This window comes from Nicotiana tabacum, chromosome 8 (assembly GCF_000715075.1).
Source record: "Nicotiana tabacum cultivar K326 chromosome 8, ASM71507v2, whole genome shotgun sequence".
Taxonomy (NCBI): domain Eukaryota; kingdom Viridiplantae; phylum Streptophyta; class Magnoliopsida; order Solanales; family Solanaceae; genus Nicotiana; species Nicotiana tabacum.
In genome coordinates this window covers 18,648,680-18,671,346 of record NC_134087.1, presented here as the reverse complement: position 1 = coordinate 18,671,346, position 22,667 = coordinate 18,648,680, and the positions used below count along the sequence as shown (strand labels likewise).

Here is a 22,667-nt window from a genome sequence, read left to right as displayed (position 1 = left end):
GTAGTTCGAGAGAATATGTCTAGTAAATTGTGGTAGTTGCTCGAGAGAGAGAGCTACGACACCCACAATACTCACGATCGGTAGAGGATACTTAGGCGAATTTATAGGAAACGTAGTGGGGGAGATTTCGACAATAGGGAAAATCATAATTCTAGACCTCTCCTTAATCTTTTCTCCAAACCTTAGTATCTCTAGGTTATAATTTACTACTTTAATTGGTTAGTTAATTAGTTAGAAATAAAATCTCGATCTTTATAATTCCAGAATTTATTCAAATTGTTTTCTTAGTGATAGTGAACAGTTGTAGCAAAACCTTAGTTCTCTGTAGGATTCGACTCCGGACTTGTAAACCGGATTACATTTGCAACGACCACTTATACTTTTTAGGACTAGAGTTGGGCGTGATCATAACGTCTTTATTTGTTTTTCCTTGATGTTTAATTCCAACAAATTAAGTTTAAAATCATATGGTTAACTCGAAAATGCAATAATTTTTATTGAATAAAGATGCATATGAAGTTTTTATTGTTAAATATATTATTTAAATTAACATGAATGGTCATACAAAACAACTAGAATAATACAATTAAAGAAATATTTTTATAATTAAGTATCGGGCCCATGACTCATCTAGTGCAGATTCCAAGCTCAAGTGTTCGTTCATTTTTAAATGGACATATTAATTCCTAAGCTTACAGATTAATCAGTCCAAAATAATAATCGCATTAGAAATTCACATGCTTAAATATGTTTTGTCGAATGGAATGACTCCTCATGAAAAATACATGAAAATATTGTGATGACCTTTGGGTCATCACTTGTGTTAGCAATGAAATTCTACGTTTCGAGGCCTTAAAAACCCCCCTTAGCACCACCCCGATTTGCGTGCGCAGTCCGGGCGCGTATCCGGAAAGCTTAAATGTGAAAATCTGTGAAAAATGATAAGTTTTGTCTGTAAAATGAATAAATTTGACTTCGGTCAATGTTTTGGGTAAACGGACCCAGACTCGTGATTTGACAGTCCTGGAGGGTCCGTAGGAAAATATGGGACTTGGGCGTATACCCAGAATCGGATTCCGAGGTCCCAAGCCCGAGAAATAAATTTTTTAAAGAAAATTATTTTCTGAAATTGTTTAAAGAAATTTGAAATGGAATTTGCTTAGAACATGGTGGTATTGGGCCCGTATTCTGGTTCCGACGCCTGGTACAGGTCTTATATATAATTTAAGACATTTCTATGGAATTTGGTGAAAAACGGATGTCATATGACGTGATTCGGACTTAAATCACAAAGTTGATGTTTAAAGAAGTTTTGAGAAAATTTCATTGATCTCGAGATTTAATTTGATGTTCATGATGTTATTTTGATGATTTGATTACACGAATAAGTCCGTAGGATATTTTAGAGATTTTGTGTGCGCTTGGTTTGGAACCCCGAGGGCTCGGGTGAGTTTCGGGATATCTTAGGCCTAAAAACACAATTGTGGCAGGTTTAGAGAAGTTGCAGGTCTCTGAACCCGCCAGTGCGGTCCGCATAAAAATGTGTGCGACCGCGGAAGGGGGCCAATGCGGCCGCAGTCCATTTCGTGCAGTCCGCACAGGGCACTGGACCGCAGTACCCTCAGGAAGGCGTGTGGCCGCAGTCCATTTTGTGCGGTCTGCACAGGGGGTCTGAGATGGGTATAAATAGACGAGATTTTCAGTTATTTTGCATTTTTCAAAACCCCAAAAAACATAAGAGGCGATTTTTCAAACAACCTTTCTTCTCCAAATCAATTGTAAGTCATTTTTAATTAGTTTTCTTCAATCATTAACATCTTTTAACATGATTTCAACTTCAAATCAATGATTTTCATAGGGAAATTGGGTGTTTTGGGTAGAACCTAGGTTTTTCAAAAGTTGGGGATTTGGACCTCGATTTGAGGTCCGATTTCAAAACAAATTATATATTTGAGTTCGTGGGGGAATGGATAATCGAATTTTGGTTCGAACCTCGGGTTATGACCATGTGGGCCCGGGGCGATTTTGACTTTTTGGGTAAAACTTTGGAAAATCCATTTTCATGCATTCAAATTAATTTATTTAGCGTTTATTGATGTAATTAAGTAACTTGTGACTAGATACGAGTGAATTGGTGGTGGAATCAAGGGGTAAAGCTATAATTGAATCATAAATTGTGCTCGTGGCATCGAGGTAAGTGTTTGGTCTAACCTTAGCTTGAGGGATTAGGAGTTGTGTCCTATTTGCTTTTTGCTTCTTGTTGAGTACGACGTATAGGCATGGTGACGAGTATCTATACGTTGGTGTCAAGCATGACCGTGAGTCTTATATTGTGATTTTCATGATTTCGTTGTATTATTCATGCCTTGGTGAAGACTTCTAATTGTTGTATAAAGTTTGTGGAAAGAATTGTGACCTATGAACATTGAGGAGCATTGGCTCAAGTTGTATAGCAAAATAGTGAAAGTATAAGTGACAATTGAACTTTTAGAGCATTGGCTCGAGTTGTGAAATGAGTTATGAAAGTATAAGTGATAATTGAAACTCTAGAGCATTGGCTCGAGTTGTGAAGTGAATTGTGAAATAAGAGTGAGAAAGAGAAGAGATCATTATGTTTCCCCCTTGCCGAGCTATTGTTGAATTGTGGTTCCCTTGCATTGTGTTCTTAATTGATATTACGGATGCTTAGGTTGATGATTCTTCGTGTTGGATAGGGATTATGGGTATATCTGAGGTAGTTAGGTGTCGGAATGAGGTTGGTTATAGCTGAGGTAGTTAGGTGTGGTGATGAGTCTGGCTATAGCTGAGGTGGTTATATGTTGTAACGAGTTTGGTTATAGCTGAGGTAGTTAGGTGTGGTATCAAGTTTGGTTATAGTTGTTTCTCCCTTGCCGGGATAGTGTAGACCTTATTGATCTCTTGTCGAGACTCTCGTTATAATTGTAAATATTATATACGGCTCGGGTTGTACGCCGCAACAATATTATATATAGATCGGGTTGCACGCCGCAACAATATTATATATGGATCGGGTTGCACGCCGCAACAATATTATATGTGGATCGGTTGCACGCCGCAATAATATTATATGTGGATCGGCTGCACGCCGCAACAATATTATATGTGGATCGGGTTGCACACTGCAAGAAAGATATAATGAAATGGGAACGGATGGTACACCTACCACAAGATATAATAAAATGGGAGCGGGTGATACGCCTACCACAAGATAAGTGAAATGAGAGTGGGTGGTACGCCTACCACAAGATATAATAAAATGGGAGCGGGTGGTATGCCTACCACAAGACAAGTGAAATGGGAGCGGGTGGCACACCTGCCACGAGATATGAAAAGAAAGTGAAATCTGCCTTTGTTCCCTTTTTCGTGTTAGGGGGTGGTTTTGATTCCTTAATAATTCTCTTGATATTGTGTTTTACCTGCTATTCCCCGAAGCATGTTCCCCCTCCCAACTTTAGTTGTTTATTTATGTATTTCTTTCCTGCTGTATATAATTGAACTGCACAGGTTTATTTGGTAGTCTGGTCCTAGCCTCGTCACTACTTCGCCGAGGTTAGGCTAGGCATTTACCAGCACATGGGGTCGGCTGTGCTGATACTACACTCTGCACTCTTTTGTGAAGACCCCCATGTTGTGGACTTCGGACCGCAGTGAGATTGCTGATTCTTGATCATCAGGCGACCCGAGGTAGTCCTGTAGGCGTCCGCAGACCTTGACGTCTCCTTCTATCTACTTTCCTGTTTCTTACATGTATTTCCAGAAACAGTATTGTAATTAATTCTTTTAGACCTTTATTTGTAGTATTATTAGACCGTCTGTGTAACTGTGATACCAGTTCTGGGTATTCGAGACTCAAGCAGTTGTAATAGATATTCATGTTTAGATGGTTTATGGTTTTCTTCCGCTTATGTTAAATTCCATTGTTTAAATGTTATTTCTTCATAATTGTTAAAGAGAATAAAATTGGTAAAAGGTAGATGGTTCAATAATTGGCTTGCCTAGCTCATATTAGTAGGCTCCACACACACACACACACACACACACACACACAAATATATATATATATATATATATATATATATATATATATATATATATATATATGTGTGTGTGTGTGTGTGTGTGTGTGTGTGTGTGTGTGTGAGCAATTGAGAGCAGCAAAGACAAAGAAAACATAGAGCAATAATGTAAGAGGCAATTGAAAAAGAAGAAGTGACATAAAGAAAAGAAGAAATGACATAAAGAAAAGAAGATATGACAAAAGGTAGTGCTACAAGACAAGTTGAATTTTTGAGTGGAAGAAATAGTTACAAACACTAAGGAATCCCGGCCCAAGCCATGTGAATATGGGGCCCAATGACGTACCCTACAAGGCTAGACAAGAAAGATTTCTGAAAATGTTTGAAGTCCATTTTCAAATCCGCTTCAAAAACTTAGCTATAAAATGGGGAAGAAAGAAGAAGAGAAAGACACAAGTACAAGAAAGAACACTCTCAAGAAAACCATCTAAACGCCCTCCTTCATCCACCATTCTCCAAACATCTTGTATTATACCTTTGTAAAATATTTCCTTATGAATGCCTTAGTAGTTCATACTTCAAGCCTGTAAAATAAATAAATCCTTACGCTTATGTGTGTTCGTTTTTAATTCCAAGTCCAGTAAACTCTTTCGGGTTTTCCGAAAGGTAAATCTCTCTCCTGTAAACATGTAAGTTACTTATTTTTATCTAATTTATGTTTCTAGATATTACCCCTATTTTTACAGTCTTATATTGGTATCAGAGCGAGAAGATTTTCGGACCAATAAGTTTATGAAACAACATATTTTTACTAAATATGTAAGTTTCCATCACCACATAATATATATTAGTTTGGACAGCATTAGTAATAACATAGAATATAGAGAAACATTAGAATTACAACTAAGCCTTCTTGAAAAACCAGAACTAGGTATTTTAAATAGCGAAGATTTTAAGAAGTTCCTTCTCTTTGAAATAGAAAGAATTAATATTGAAATAGAACAAGAAAAAGATTATATCAGAACAACCAGAAATAAGAAAAAAATATATCCCATTAGGATAAAATATATATTAAGACAACATCCTTTAGCTAAACGAATAGCTTTTAGTTATTGGATTTTAAGTAGAAAAATACAGAGAAAAGAAGAATTAAAGAAAATATTACAGAAAGTCAAGACTTTATTAATAACAACTTTAGAATTAGCTAAACAAATAGAAAAATCAGATCTAAAAATCAATAGAGAACCAAGTTATATAGTAAAGCGTAGTATTAGTACAGAAACCATATCAGCTTTAGAGTGGGAAATACAATATATAGAGGGAGAAATATATTTAGAAAATCAAAGAATAAAATTCTTTAAGAACCAAAAAATTTGGATACCATTAGGTTAAACAAAATAGATAAATTAAAGAACCAAGAATATTTAGTTTTAAAAATATATCCAGAAAAGAAGTATAGAATATTAAAAGATAATTCGGTAATAAAGTGCAATTTCAGTAGTGGAGAACATATATTATACACTGACGATAAACAATATAATACTTTGGTAGATCTAATAATCAACCTTGGCGAAAAATCTCAAGAAAATAATAAGAACACTAGAAATAGTAGAAGCATTACAAACTAAACAAAGAAAGACTCTAGAAAAATTAGAGCAAAATTTTTATTTCTTAAAATCGCATGAATTAGAAATTGACAGAAAAATACAATTCCTGAACAATAAGTTTAACCTAGAAAAAATACCTACGAAAAACGAAATAGAAAAATTAATTAAAACTATTATAGAAAAAATTAAAGAACTAGAAATACAAACAACCAAATTAGTAGAAAAAATAACACATCAAGTAGAAGTATTAAAAAGTGAGATAAGCACCTTAAAAGAAAAGATAGACACAATAAAAGAAGAGAATTTTTCACAAAGCACCATCTTTTAGTCCTAATTAGCAATTAATAGAAACCCTTTGCTATATTACGTCCTATAGATATCTTTTATGCAATTATATAATGTATTTAATGTATTTAAGGTAGTGTATTTAATAATACAACAAAAATTAGCGGCGTACAAAAAGAAAATCCAGCTAATCCTGATATGTATTTACTTGTATTCAAACGTATGTAGCGCTAAATACGTAACGTATCTGCGCAATATCTGGGTCGACGAAGATGCTAAAAACGGAAGGAAATCAAATCAATTATGATTTCCCTAATTTTACTCAACAAACTTAAAAGTTATCCCATCAATCTGTATTCTTCTCAAATTCAGAAATACAGAAACGTTAAAGAAGCGAAGAAACAGAGCAACTTGCTTCTATATTGTGCGATTTTCTTCTCCTCCTTATCGATTGCGACAAATTATATATAGAAGAAGGTATAACTCTTCTATATATATGGCAAGCTTGACAGTTTTGTTGCGTCATTCTGGAAAGTGGAACGATGAGGGCAATTATATCGACTTTTCCATTTAGGGAATACTGATTAAGGAGTATGCTTCCTTTAATGATCTAGTTGGTTAAATTTCTAATCAACTGGGTATAGATTTGAGCACAAATACCATTAAAATACAATACAATGTTGAAGGCAATCACACGCCAATGGAAATACACAATGATATGGGTTACAGAGTGTATGTAAAATTGAAAAAAGAGAACAGAGAATTTGGGATGTATCCTCTGTGCATTACAACTATGGAAAAAGAGCTTATCTCCGGAGATGGTTTAAATCAAGGCGACATTGTGCAGTGCAGATAGACGAAGCAGTTCAAATGTACGATTCCGATACAGATTATACACTAGCTATAGAACTTGCCAATTCAGGAGAAGCGATTGGAGTGTTCGAACTCCACAAGGATTTGATAATTTCAAAAACTAATCAAAAGGAGGTTACGGTTGGACAAGTGTATAAGGATAAGGCTACATTGAAAGAAGTGATGAAGAATTATGCTATAGCTCAAAGGTTTCAATTCCGTGTTGATCGGTCTAATGTTGTCAGGTTTGATGTTTGTTTAACTTTGTTGTATTTAGTTGTAGTTGTGTGTTTCCTCCATATGATGAACACCTTTGAAAATTTATATTTGTTTAGTATTCTTAATAATATGTATTCAGGTGTATTTTACTATTGAAAAAATACAACAGTGGCTATGATTATTTTCATATTATGTCTATAATGTTACTAAGTATTTGATTATTCATACGAATGTATTTAGTTGTATTTATTGTATTTAATCACATCTAACAATATTGGAATTCGTTAGTATACAAAATTACATATACACAGATATCAATTTGGTACTTTATGAATAAGAAGTATACATGTCAGATTCGTTAAGTTGTCTGATGTATGGACTTTTCTTTCCAGCTATGCATTAATATGTATTTCAGAAGATTGTGATTGGAGGTTTAAGGCTTCAAGCATTAACAAATCGGAATTATTCAAGGTGAGAGAATTCAATGACAACCATGCATGTTCGCTAAAGGATAAAGTGTACGAGCAGCGACAGGCTAGTAGCAGCCTTATAAGTGGTATTATAAGGACAAAGCTTACAAACCATAAGAGGAAATACACTCCGAGGGACATTATTGATGACGTGAAATCAGATCTAGGTGTTGATGTTAGCTACATGTTGGCGTGGAGGGCTAAAGAAAAGGCAATGAATTTTCTTAGAGGTGAACCGGCTGATTCATACAAAAAATTACCAGGATACTTATATACAATGGATAAGACATATCCAGGTTCTCACATAAGAATGGAAAAATCGTCAAAGAATGAATTCATGTACGTGTATATATCATTGTATGCATTTATAAGGGGGTTTGATCATTGTAGACCAATTGTTGTAGTGGACAGAAGTCATCTAAAATCCTACTACACAGGGACATTCGTTTCTGCAATCACGTTGGATGGTGCAGGTGAGTACCTCAATAATAATACAATTTGTTAATATTTAAAGCATTGGAAAACATGAATTTAAAAACAATTATCTTCAATTGTATTAAACAGGTCATATATTGCCACTAGCATACGGTGTTATTGATTCAGAGAACGATGCTGCTTGGACGTGGTTCTTTGAGCAATTCAAGATAGCATACGGTGTAAGGGAAATCATGTGCATTGTTTCAGATAGAAATGAGAGCATCATTAAATCTGTATCGAGTGTATATCCGGATTTATCATTTTTGGGAAAGACTCACATTGTCATCCCATAACTTCCCGTAAATGGATAGAAGGTAAAACCAGTTTTTGGAATCAACTTGATCAACTCCAAAATCCAATGAAATGTGAAGTATAGACTTGTTTTTCTTGTAATGGTCGTCGAGATTACCTCTACAAGTATGATATAAAACTCATTATGTACATACCTTAAAAAAATGAAAACATAATACAATGAACGGGGTAAAACTCACTTCTGATCATGTCTTGCTAGAAGACCTTCACGAACCCACTTGTCATATTCTTGAATGAGTAACATAGGATGTGGACCCGTTATTGTATCTTCCTCAAACGGGTGTCTTTTTTCAAAGATGGGTGTCAACTTTACAGAGGAACATGCTGTAAATTGAATTTGTGTTTGTGGACTACTATAAATGATTCAATCACGATGAATGCTGATTATTACGTTTGTAAAATCACTTACCTCCTGAGTCGAAGCTAGACTGATAAGGTGAAGAGTTCCATCTACTTGGTCGCCTATTTCGTTGAGGTTGCACTGGTGTGGCTTCATCTTTTTTTGCACTTGCGTGAACAACTATTCTAGTTTCTGGAATTTGACCGGGTAGAAACTTGTCGTCCAGTTCAAATTGACAAACATAGAATTCTTTAGATACATCCTCTTGGTTTGTGGTAGATGGTATGATAGACGGTACCTCTGAAATAGTTTTCTGGTAGTTGTATGTATCATTGTTAGCGTGATAACTTAATGTTAGAAAAAAGATTAAATACATATAAGTAGCTAGTATACATTACAGAAAATGCAGATTAACCAAGCAGAATACATGTAAATACAGTTGAAATAAAAATAAATACGGCAGTTTAAAGTGATATTACAGATTAAGTGTAACACAGTTATGAATACATTTTAAAAAATATGCTCAATATGTTAAGATTTAAAAGTCAGAATACATATATATAGAGTTGAATAACAGTTAAATACATCAGTAAAATGGCTAGATTAAAACATATATGAATACAGCTAAATACATATGTTCAATATGATAACTGCTTTTATACCTCATTATTATCTCCGACATCTGTGTCAATGCCACCATCATGTCTTACTATGGGTTCAGTTTGCTGATTTTGTTGAAGTTGGTCTGAAAGCATCTTGAAGTTATCATTGATGAATGTCCTTAGAGACTTGAACTCTCCAACAACCTTAACAATACAAAATAGTTAGAAAAATACTAAAACACATAGCTATCAAACTTTATTGATTAATCGGTGGGTAAATACTCACGTATTCTTTGAATGATTTTAGGTCTTTCCTCAAAGAAGATACTTCCTCATTTTGGCCTTCTGGGAACTGATGGTCATGCACAAGTTTATGTCCAATGTCAGAAACACAAATAGGAGGGACTTTGGGCTGATATTCTGGTTCTTTTGTATGAATCTTGGGTTGTTCCTTGACCTTCTTATGTGGCGGTGATGAAGATGGACCAACACTTTCAACATGTTTCTTCTTAGATTGAAGATTGGGTGAAAGAGAAAAGTCATCTGTATCCTGTCCCGATTTGTCTGAATGCGCAGGAGTAGGTATTTTCTCAATATGGCGCACACTTGAGGAATCTGAAAAACAGCAAGCTCTATATCTAGAGGAGTGATGTCCTTGAACACAATCTGTGAACAAAAATAAGTTATGACTTACAAAAAACATATTAATGCATAACTGTATAATGCTATATTCAGGTGTATTTAACTCTGTTGTATTTAGAATGTATTAAAATGTATTAATATGTATGCAAGTATTCATGTATATAAGCTTATGAATCCAATGTATATTACAGTAGGCTTCCCCTCTAACTGAATGCAAATGTATGCAAATTATAGATGTATTTGTGTTCAATTATCTTCAGAATATTGATAACATTTGTATATTACCGTGTTTCCGGTGTCTTTGAACATGCCATTCGTCAGATAAGAAAATGTTGGCTGATTTCCGGTGGTTCTCCAATTGAGTATTCTGGGGACCACATCGCAAACTCGGACTGTAATTTTGGAATCAACAGAAGAACAACACTCATAAAACCACACCTGCATAGCTAGGGGCATCCCAGCTATCCTGTAATACTTCTTCAAAGCATCCATCTTCTTGCTAATCGAGTTTATCAACAACTCAAATGCTTTAATACCCCAATGATATTCAGAATAGCGCCCACTCTCTACTAAGTCAAAATCTAGCCTCGGTATAGTTACACTATTCTTCTCAGATGAAAATATAAAGGTGTGGATGAAATACAATAAAGATATCTTCAAAGCATCCTCATCATTGTCGGGGCCCCATGCCTTGTCATTGAAGCATTGTCTCAAGTGTTTCTTCTTTACAATATTAGCACTTCCAAAATAAGTCGCAATAAGCCGGTTAGGAGGAGTTTCACTAAACTCAAAATCTTCATCTTTACCTACACATTTGAGGCCAGTCACAAGCGCAAACTCCCTTAATGTGAAATGTAATTCAGTACCATTGATGTATACTACAAATACATTGTTTGGAGTGCCGTTTAACTGTCAAACCATGAAGCATCTGAAGAGTTGATGTTGAACATCAAATCGCTTCATTTGAAGAAATGAGCCAAAGCATGTATTGCCGAATTGTTGGAAGTGATAGGGAGTAAGCTTATCTTTTAGCTGGGATACTATATCAGTGTTAGTGTAACTACTAATATGGGGTGCTAATTTTGGCTGGTGTTTCACAAACAAATCAATTCCCTGCAATGAACATTGAAAGATACATGTTAATACAGATGAATACATTGCAAAAATACATATTAAGATTTTTTGGAATACATGTAAGACATGATACAGTGACAAAGCCAAATGCATGTCAGACAACTACAAACACTTACAGAAGACTAGATACAGTGACAAGGCTAAATATATGCTAACATACTTTGTAACATACAGATATAATACAAAATATTTAAGATGAATACAACTGAATACATATGAATGCATATGAATACATTTGAGGTCAAACTGGACAATTGAATTATCGCAAATATACATTAGCAAACGCTAAATACATATGAATACAGGTAAGATTACATTAAAAATGAACTGTTGGAAACAACCAAATACATATGAATACATAAACATACTATAGAAGAAACAGAATACACTATACAAAAAGGTACAAAAATACAAGAAGATACATATGAATACAACAGAATACATGTAACAAATACCAATTACCTTTTGGTTTCTTGAATCTTTCATAGGTTTTTTCCTCTTTGAGCCAACTTGATTTTTGGTTTCTTTTGAAGCTTCATCAACTTGGACTTCTTTCAACTTGTCATTGTGTAATTTATTTCTTCTTTCATCAACTTTGGATGCTGATAAACCTGCAAAATCTTTCTCCGCTTGAGTCAGTTGCAACGAGAAAGAGGGCCCATCAAAATAGAGAATTTTGGTGGGTATACCTCTGGGTAGTCTGTTGAGTGGCGTTGCATCCGACATTAGAGAGAAAACTCAAAGAATCCTGGTGATTAACAATACAAATGGAAGATATATCAGAAAATTGTGTAAATTCGCTAAAAAAACTTATAGAAACAAACTAATGAAAAAGCAATTTCGAAGTAGTTGAATTACCTACGGGGAGAAGATTTCCAAAATACAACTGTGAAGCTTGCGAAGAAGAATGGCGTGTGGGGCGATAATGGCGGAGAAGGGTTTTTGAAGTGTATGGAACGTGTGTTTGTGGGAGAAGAGGGAAAAGTGTATTGAAGAAGAGAGAGAAAAGCTGATGAGAGGAGATATACGCAAATTAGGTGAGAGAAAATAAAAAAAATGAGATAGAAAAATATTTTGTAGCATATATTAAGCCTTAATTTTAGGATGGAACTAAATTTAAATATTTTGCTATAAACTAAAAAGGGTATTTATAGAATGTAATATTTTTAAAGGGTATTTATAGAATATAAATAGGGTACTAACCTATTCTATAGGTGGTAAAATTTCCATAAAAGAAATCGCTCTTTCATGAATGATTTAGATCCAGTATATGATAACACATTAAAATTCACAGAAAGACTTAAGCCCAATCCAGAAGGACTTACCAGCTATACTCCTCAAGGAAAAGCGGATCAAACAATAATAAAACAGAATAATACTTTAATAGTATTACTTTTAGAAATTAAAAAAAAACTAGATAAAATTATTAAAGAAAAAAAGGTAAAGACTGAAGTAGAAATTCCAAAAGTAGATGATTTAATAGAACAATTAAAAAGAGTAGAAATAACACCGCAAAAGGACTGACTTAAATTAAGAAAACCACAAAAATGGACCTTTTTTCAGGTGTGTCAAGAACAACAAACGAAGAAAGATCACAAATAAGTTTTTCAGATAATAGAATAGGTAATAATATGTTAGCAGGAATTTTAACTCGGAAAAGACAAGAAGAAAATCAACAATTAGACGAAAACTATATATAAATAAAATGCAAAAAAAAAACCCAGACTCCTTAATCTTTTGTTATTCCCTCTATCACTGTAGTTATATAATATGTTTGGCCAAACTTCTAAAATCAACTTATTTTAAAAAATATTTTTTTTCAAAAGCGCTTTTCAAAAAATTACTTTTGGTGAGAATCAATTTGTGTTTGACTAATTAGTTTGAAAAACACTTTTGGACAACAACGTTTGGCCAAACTTTTAAAATGTTCTTATAATGAAATTTTTCTCATAAGTACTTTTCAAAAAGCACTTATAGGAAAAAACTATTTTTTCTGCTTTTTAAAAATTGCTTATGCTTCTACTTAAAAGTACTTTTTTCCTTTTAAAAATTTGGCCAAACACCTTAATTTTGGAAAAAAATATTTTTAGCCTCAAAAAAAAAAGTTTTGGCCTAAAAAACTTGACCAAACACGCTGATAGAAAGGGGTATTCTCGAGAAAACGTTTTGTGAGATTTTTAACTTTCACGCAAAAATATTCTTGTTGTCAAGAGGAGAGTAATTAATTTTAAGATTACCAGGTAAAGATTCCTTGTTGTTATCGTCATTTCTATTATTATTAATGAAATATATTTTGTTACAACTTGACTTCTTTCACTTGTAGTTCATCCCACACCGCAAGCAGAGAGGAGAAGCGAGCAAATGCAGTGATATAAAAGATAGGCTGGGTACACAAGGAAACATACTTACCTGGACGGGGTCAATGAGCGATCAATAAGGCTCATGGCCTAGGTTGGTGACCTCCATTGCACTTTGGAGGGGTGCTCGCCTAAGGTCAATCCAAGTGATTGAGCCTACCTCATAATTTGTGGGAGTGGGGGCCTGCGTACGCGCGGCCCCTACCCAAATCTATGCCCAAAATTTGATTATTGTGTCTTGTCCAAATTTGTTTTCACTCGGTCCTATGGAAGCTCCTTCTTTGTCTAAAGGAAAAGCAAGTCTAGAATTTCCACAAGATTTAATTATTATAATGTAAGTGATCATAATATCATGTAATGAGCTGCTGAGGTTTACACGGAAAAGACGAGAAATAAAAAGATAGGCATTTTGAACCTTGCTAAAAGGAAACAGTTTCAATTCTATTCTAGGCTTGAATGGAAAAGAAAAAATTGGATTTTGCTCTCATGTGTAGTACTTATTCAATGTGGAAGAGAATTTGACTTCCTTATGCCACAGCAGGCATATCCTTAAGCCATCCATCTAAAGGTTTTCCAATGGAGTAGACGATGAACCCGATTTCTCTGAGCTTCTCCACATCAACAATGTTTCTTCCATCAAACACAAATGCAGGCTTTTGCATGTTATCATAAATCCTCTTGAAATCAAGAGTTTTGAACTCATCCCATTCTGTCAGAACACAGATGCAGTGGGCGCCTTTTGTGGCCTCATAAGCATCCCATACTACGTTGAGTTGCTTCATCGCAGTAGGGCTCATTGGCTGAAGATGAATTGGATGATCCCAATCATACTTGTTCATTGACAGATCTCTTTGGATTTGATCCTCAGTAACCTGTGGATCATATATGCTCAAATGAGCTTTGTCTCCCAATAGGCCTTCGCACACATCAAGCGCGGGAGTCTCCCTAGTGTCACCTGTGTCTTTCTTGAATGCAAATCTAAGAATAGCAATCTTCTTGCCTGAGACTGTGTTGAACATAGAGGAGACTACTCGGTTAACAAACCGACTCTTTTGGTAGTCATTCACCTAAATCACTAGTTTCCAGTAATTGGCAACTTCTGTGAGACCATTGCACTCACAGATATAAACCAAGTTGAGAATATCTTTCACCAAAACCAACACTGGCATTGAGGAACTTGCGTCCGATTCTACTGTCCTTACCAATAGCATTGGAAACCTGTGCAACATCAGCTCCAGTGTCTTCACAAAGAGCTGACATTGCATTAACTGATGAAATCCTCTGAGCCAAGAAGGCATTGGCAGCGAGCTTCGACAGCTCAGCTGACCAAAGATTGGTGCATATGATTCTGTCTTCAGGCACCCAATGAGCATAAACTGCCTTCAGAGCCTGGATTGCTTTTTGCCCCTCAGGGGTTTCTCGTCCTCCAATTAGAACGAGATCCGGATTAAAAAGGTCCTGAATAGCAGTCCCTTCAGCAAGAAATTCAGGATTTGAAAGAACTTGATACTTGATTCCTTTGCTGTTATGTGTGAGTATTTTTTCAATTGCCTCAGCTGTTTTCACTGGAACAGTTGACTTCTCAACAACAATCTTGTCATTCATCGATACATCCACTATCATTCGAGCAGCACTTTCCCAGTATGTAAGATCTGCTGCTTTCCCAGCACCAAGGCCTCGAGTTTTTGTTGGTGTGTTAACGGAAACAAATATGATGTCTGCTTCTGAGACATGTTTCTCAACTTCAGTGCTGAAGAAAAGGTTCTTTCCTCGGCATTGTTTCACTACATCTTCAAGTCCTGGCTCATAAATAGGTAGCTGATCACTGTTCCAGGCCGCGATACGAGCAACAGCTATATCAACAACAACTTCAATTGCAGGGCACTTGAGTGCTGTGACTGCCATTGTTGGTCCACCAACATATCCAGCTCCAATGCAGCAAATCTTCACCATTTTTTCTGCAACATGAAACCGGATCAAACGAAGAGTTAAAGTTCCAGGATAACAATAAGCCTAAGCATAGTAGAATGCAATTTGTCTGGAATTGAGGCGTAGTTGTTATTGTTATTATGGTTGTATAGAGGTACATCTGTATATTTGAACATGCAAAATGAGAAACAAATATTGCCAGTCTCTTGGACAAATTAATTCCAAAGAAATAAACCAAATGAGACCAAACCAACTTATTACCAATGTATACTAAACACAGCAAGGAATAATAGAAAGTGATAGAAAAAAGAGAACAAGACTAAACTTTAGCCAACTTTCATAAAAGTTACCTCAAGTATTTTCCCACCAAATTAATTTTTGAAAAGGAATAGAGCAATAAGAAAAGATGGTTTTGATTCTCTTAAGAAATGTTGCTATAAAAGGACATAAATGAGCTTGTGGAATGGTGGCAAAGACTTCCACAAGACCAATATATATAATGGAAATAAACCTATGATCTGAGCTAAACTAATTGACTCTCAAAGACTAAGTATAAGTGCCAAAAAGTCAGATTTAAATTCTGGTTTGGAATAATCAAAGGTGGAGCAAATTTGAAAAGGGATAAACAATATTTTTAAGAAAATAAGTTGTTGTCTACAAGGAAATGATCATGGGGTATCGGGCTATGCCCGCCCAAAGACATTCACTTCTGGTTAAGGTCTGAAGTGCAAAGGCGAAGTTTTGTATGTACTTTGAGTACTAGTTAAAAAATATTTTAAAAAGTGGATACAAGTTAAATTGGGATTGTTAGCCCCGTGAAAATCTTACAATTTTTTTCCCTAAATATCCCAAGCCATTAAAAATATTCATAAACCGCATATAGCTTCTTTTTGTTATCAACTTCAAAACATAAGGCTTAAAGAGCCCGTTTGGACATAAGAATTTTTTTATTTTTTTTCGAAATCAGTGTTTGGCCATAAAATTTTTAATTTTCACTTGAAGATAAATTTTAGAATTTTTCGAAAATTTGAAAAAAACTCCAAAAAGCTATTTTTCAAAATTCACTCAGATCACTCACAAAATTTCAAAAACAACCCCAAATTATATTCATGTTCAAACACAACTCTAATTTTCAAATATCATTTTCACTTGAAAAAAAAATCACTTTTTTTTTTTTGGAATTTTTATAATTCTTATGTCCAAACACCCACTTAGTTTACCCACCCAATACGCTGTAACACAGCCACACAAAAAAAAAAAAAAAATCTTTAAAAGGTAAACCAATTTAACCAGAGGAAATCATTAATAGAAAAGGTAATTAAAGGGTGCAGTTTCATGTGAAAATAAAGAGCTTGATATAAATGCAACATAACTTGAGATCAACGTGTTATCATTAATTTCAACTTAGCACATTCAAGAAATTGAAGGGTATAAGCTTCATTTAGCTGGAGTCAAGCCAATATTGCAAGGGTATAATATTTTTTTCGTTGAAGAATATTAGTTTTGAATTATTAGATTATGTGAAAGGTTTTTTTTTTCAAACTCAACAAGAGATAAACTGGTTTCTAATTGATAGCTTCTATAGCGATTTTTAAGTGTAACAAAGAGTATATATAAAGAAAAAATTGGTATGAAATGACATATTTTTTTTTAAAATGTAAATAAATTATTTCGAAAAAACTCTTTACTTTTTTTAATCCAAAGATAATAAAAAGATAGGATATTTTTAAAAATTAGCAGAGAGTTTTAAAATTATTTTAATAGAAGTTATATCATGGATAAACTCAAGAAAACCGAAATCTTATGGAATATTTACATAATATCCGGCCATATTTATTATTTACTTTTTATAGCTAATATAAATAAATGATATATCGATAACACACGACTATACATATTATGGATTATATATAAATTACACATCGTTTAATTTTTTAATTTAAATGGTCGGGTGAGCACCTATTTAGGATGATTAGATAAAGCCAAAAGAAAAATATGAAATAATTTCAACCAAAGACTAAAAATATAATTAAATTTCATATGTAGATAATTTTTATTAAAACTCATCCTTTTATAGTGAAATAAATTAATTTTTTGTAAAAAAAGAAATAATGCCATAGAAAATAAGATAAAAGAAAATAAATATTGAAAAAAATATTAGAAAGATCTAAAAACGAGAAATAAAATATGACAACAAATTTCTTCTTATGTTTCATCTTTGTTGAGTATAAAAAATTTGAAAGTTAATCTTATTAATTTCAAATATATTTTTTTCAACTCAATACATAGATTATAAGATAAGGATATCTTCGAATATTTTTTTTTTTAATTTAGATTATGTGTCGTTTTTTAAAAATTACTATTACTAACAAACTGATATGATATTCAAAATTTAATTGGAATGCAATTTGAGTAGTTTGCATTGAGCTTAAGCCAAGTATGGTGTCGAAAAATAAACTACTTGACAACTTTAAGACAATATATACAATATTTTATAATAATAATCAGCTAATTTAATATTTAATAATTCAAAGAACAAAATTTTTGTATATATAGGGTATTAAAAATTCAAATTCTGGGGCTAGAGATATCAATAAATTTAAAGCGGAGTCATACTGAAATAAATCCCGCCAAAGAATTATTTAAATTTTTAGATAGCCGATTAAAGTGAATTTTAAATTAAGGATAATATATTCACTTGCATCATTATAAAGATAATCCTTATTATAATATATATAAAGTTTTAGAAATTAAAATTTCAAAATAGAAATATTTTTTGAAAGATAAAATCATACCAAATAAAGGTCAAGTCAAATCAAAGAATTGCTTATATTATGTCAACCTTTATGCTTTGCCATAAAATGAGTTATTATTTCACTTTGTGGCTATTTTTAGGTTCCAATAACACTTATGAGAATAATGCAAAAATAATATTATCTCTACGAGAATTGAGAAAATATTAAGTTTTTTTCATATAATATTTCTTAATTAATATCTAATGATTATCTATAATTATTTATAAGGTTTAATGTTAAGGTTATTTACATATAATTCAAATAACTCAGATATTTAACATGACTAATGTCAAATATCAAAATGGAGTAAAACAATTCACTAGATAAAGAATTTTTTATATTTTTAGATAGCCAATTAAAATGAGTTTTGAATTAAGAATAATATTTTCAATTACATTATTATAAAAATAATATTTAGAAACTAAAATTTTAAGAAAGAAATATTTTTTAAGAGATATCAACACACCAAATAAGATTTCAAGTAGTAGTAAAAGAGTTAAGTCTTATCTAAAAAGTTATTCATTGTCTCAATATTTGATTGTTTTGCCATAAATATGAGTTATTATTTTGCTTCCTGACTATTTTTAAGATCCAATGACACCGGCAAGAATGGTATCAAAAAAAATAAATAGAAGAAATGGTTAATTTTTTTCATGTAGTTAATATCTAATGATTATCTATATTTACTGAGAAAGTGTAAATTTTAAGATTATTTACATACAATCCAAATAACTTAAATATTTGACATGATTAGTGTCCGCGCATCCGCGCGGGTACTAATACTAGTAGGAAAATTAAAGAAAAGTACTTTCCATAATCTTAAAGGTAAGAAGGTTTAGTATGTACCTATATCTATCTACCTATTTATCTATATCTATATTATTATAAAAGTGGGAAGCCCTTGATTTAAAAATTGAATTACAAAATTATCCTTCTAATTAATCTAAATACCCTAATTAAGTAAAACACCCATCCTATTTATTTAAGTACCCTATTAATTAAAGAGCGTTAATTGCGAAGAGTTGCAACAAATAGTGCTGATTCACTTATTCTGAAAAAGAAGAAAAATAACGGCTTTGTCACATTGACGCATTCTTTCACTAACACTTGTACTATGCGTCCTTTGAAGTTTCAACATGAGACTTGCAATATTCGTAGTTCAATACACTGTCAACATTATGAGTGAAAAATTGAAGGGCACTTTCTATGTTTGCCTTGAATATTGTGGTTGTTTTTTATTATGCACCTGTTAGCATTAATTACTAGTTTGGAATTGAAGAAGAGGAATGGAAGACCTATACGCATTGGTCTATGGAACCGGTGATTAAGAAAATTAGAGAGAATCTGAGTGGTAATTCAAGAGAGACAAGAAAACTAAGTTTTTATCTTAACTTCTCTTATGATTTATTTATGAATTTTTACTTTTGTGTTTTTTATGAAACACAATCATATAAATGTTGGGGTAAATGACTTATGTTGTGATGGTCTTGAAATACATATTTATTGTGTTTAGGAATGCATTAGTTAATATCAAAATTAACTCAAATTGTTGTTGTTGTTGCATTCTATAGTTACATGCACAAGTTCACGTGAAACTTTAATTTCAAGTTGTTATCTAATATGCGATACTTTATTTAGAAGGGCCATATATGTTTATCTACAATATTTCAGATATTGCTTAAGCCTTTTGATTAATTTACTCCTTTTTCTCTGCTCAAGTACATAACCATGCAACTGAATTTTATATTTGGATTCCTCCAGATATTATCTTTTTATAAAAAAGTATATTTAAGTTTTTAATTTTTTTAATTTCATTGAGAAGTCTTTCAATAAACACATAAGGTTTACCTTTTAAATCTAAATCCTATTGACTCCAATTTGGCTTTTTGCACCAAAGAGTAAAATGATGTCCGTTTTCCAACAATAATATAGGTTGCTAGGTAGAGGAAAGTGAAAAAATAAATAAAATAAGCATGATGAATAATTAGATTATTAGAAAGGAGAAAGTGCATGCAACTGCAGTTGAATTGAGAGTCTAGGGGTTTTAAACTTAATAATATTTTGTGATTTTGTTGTATGGTATGTGATAGCTTGGTGATAGTATGATGAGTTTGCCGATTGAAATTGTTGTTGCACACAGAGGCGGATGCAGTGTGAGAATTACCGGTTCAATTAAACCCATAACTTTCGAAGCGGAGTACAAAATTTATGTGTAAAATTTATTAAAATTGCAAAAATAATAAATTTGAACTCATAACTTTAAATATATAATTGGCTCAATGTTAAAAATCTTAAAAAGTGAATTGCACAAAATATTTACTTGGACATTATATTCACATTATAGGTACAGTTGTTTGGCAAAGTACTTGAAAGAGAATTCTAACAGTGTGACCTTCCATGTAGTTTATTTCTTTCTAAATATGAACTAAACTGTTTTTGTAAACATAAATTGAAAAGCACAACAGATGCATGCTCAGCTATAAAAATACTTTATTCGATATAAAATTATATTGTACTGTTTAACATATTAATTATATTGGATTACTCGGTCATATAATTTATAATATTTCTGCTTTTGACTAATTAGAATCAATATATTAACGAAAATTAGGTACTATCGGTGCAAGATGTTAGATAATATGTGAAAGATGAACGTATATGTTGTATCTATCGCATGGAAATTAAACATAGCAAATCATGAGAGCATTAAAATAATTGGTATAATAAAATTATTTCCGATCGATATTATTGTACTCCACAATTACTAAGATTATCACATGTAAATAGTGCCACATATATAGCCAATAGACCAGTAAGGAGATGTGACGACCCGACCAGTCGTCTCATGAGTTACCATTCCGTTTTTTTCATTTCTGCTTCCTTATGCATTGTTTATCCGTGTTATGTGATATCGGGTTGGTCGGATCGAATCCGGAATGATTTTGGTAAGGTTTGAGACACTTAGTCTCTTTTAAGGAAGTTTAAGTTGGAAAAGTCAACCGGATGTTGACTTATGTGTTAGAGTGGTCGGATGTGAGTTCCGATTGTTCGGTTAGCTTCGGGAGGTGATTTGTGACTTAGGAGTATAATCGGAATGAATTTTGGAGGTTCGTAGTAGACTTAGGCTTGAATTGGCGAAGTTGATATTTTGGCGATTTTCGGTTGGTAGGCGAGATTTGGATATAGGGGTCGGAATGGAATTTTGAGAGTTGCAGTAGTTCCGTTGAGTCATTTGGGATGTATGTGCAAAATTTCAGGTCAATCGGACGTGGTATGGTTGGATTTTTTATCGAAAGCGAAATTTGGAAGATTTTAGAAAATTTGGCTTGAATCCGATGTGTTTTGGTTGATTTGATGTTGTTTGAGGTGTTTTGAAGATTGGTACAAGTTTGAATAAGGTATTAGGATATTTTTGTACTTTTTGGCTGAGGTCCCGGGGGCCTCGGGGTGATTTCGGATGGTTGACGAAGAAGTTTGGATTTTGTTGCAGCTGTTGAACTGTTGCTGCTTTTGGCATTTTCGCACCTGCGGACTAGGGACCGCAGGTGCAACGCCGCATATGTGGGAGACGAGTCGCAGAAGCAGATTTTTGAGGAGTTGTCAGGGACCGCAGATGCGGCTGGGGACCGCACCTGCGAAGTCGCAGATGCGGGAAAAGTATCACAGAAGCAAAATTAGCCTGATGACCAGCGACCCCAGAAACGACTAGGGTGACCGCATCTGCGATGTCGCAGATGCGAAAGTGTGATCGCAGATGCGATAATTGGCCGGATAAGTGATTTCTGCAGAAGCGGATGATGAACCACAAATGCGGTACCGCAGAAGCGGTTAAAGGGCCGCAGATGCGAAAATGTCTGGGCAGAAAGTATAAATTGTGGCCTTCGCGAATTTTGAGCTATTTCACCATTTTTATCTCGGCTTTGGAGCTTTTTGGACGATTTGAAAGAGGGATTTCAAGGGAACTTTATTGAGGTAAGGAATTGGGACCTAAAACTCGTTCCTATGCTATTATTTCACGGATTAGAGCTAGAAATCATGGAAATTAAGGGTAAAAATTGGGGAAACTAGGGCTTGGAAATTTAGATCTTTAATTGAGGATTTGAAGGACCATTTGGGGTTGGATTTGAGAACTTTTGATATGTATGAACTTGTGGAGAGATAAAGAATATATTCATGTAAAAATTATTAAATTCCGAGACGTGGGCCCGGGGGTTGAGTTTTGGTAATTTCGGGATTTGTGTCGTATTTTGATTATTTTCATTTGGGCTTCATTCCCTTAGCATATTTTGACGTCCTCGTCCTGATTTTGGATACATTTGATGCGAGTGGAGGCCGATTCGAGGGTCAAAGGCATCACGAGCTAGAGATTTGGCCGGTTTGAGGTGAGTAATGATTGTAAATGATGACCTGAGGGTTTGAAACCCCGGATTGCACATCGTAGTGCTATATTGAGGTGAGGCACACGTTTGATGACGAGCGTGGGGTCGTGCACTATTGGGGATTGTGACTTGGTCCGTCCCGATTGAAGATTTTACCGCATACTTAACTGAAATCTGTTTGTTATCACATTATTTGGGCTAAATGCCATATTTGGGCTTCGTGCCAACTA

The 22,667-nt window shown here is 33.7% G+C and overlaps 1 protein-coding gene, 1 non-coding gene and 1 pseudogene across 2 annotated transcripts; 2 read left to right on the top strand and 1 right to left on the bottom strand.

The window, feature by feature from the left end:
• The first annotated feature begins 6,799 nt into the window (after positions 1-6,799).
• Positions 6,800-8,240, top strand: LOC142162978 (uncharacterized). Its single transcript, XM_075220214.1, has 3 exons — positions 6,800-7,026; positions 7,393-7,943; positions 8,035-8,240. Exons 1-3 carry the CDS (start codon positions 6,800-6,802, stop codon positions 8,238-8,240), a joined length of 984 nt encoding a protein of 327 aa, XP_075076315.1.
• Positions 8,241-13,378: 5,138 nt separating this feature from the next.
• On the top strand, positions 13,379-13,539 carry LOC142163688 (U1 spliceosomal RNA). Its single transcript, XR_012694633.1, has one exon. It is a non-coding gene; the product is annotated as a U1 spliceosomal RNA (small nuclear RNA).
• Positions 13,540-13,861: 322 nt separating this feature from the next.
• On the bottom strand, positions 13,862-15,304 carry LOC142163545 (UDP-glucose 6-dehydrogenase 4-like; annotated as a pseudogene).
• Positions 15,305-22,667: the final 7,363 nt, after the last annotated feature.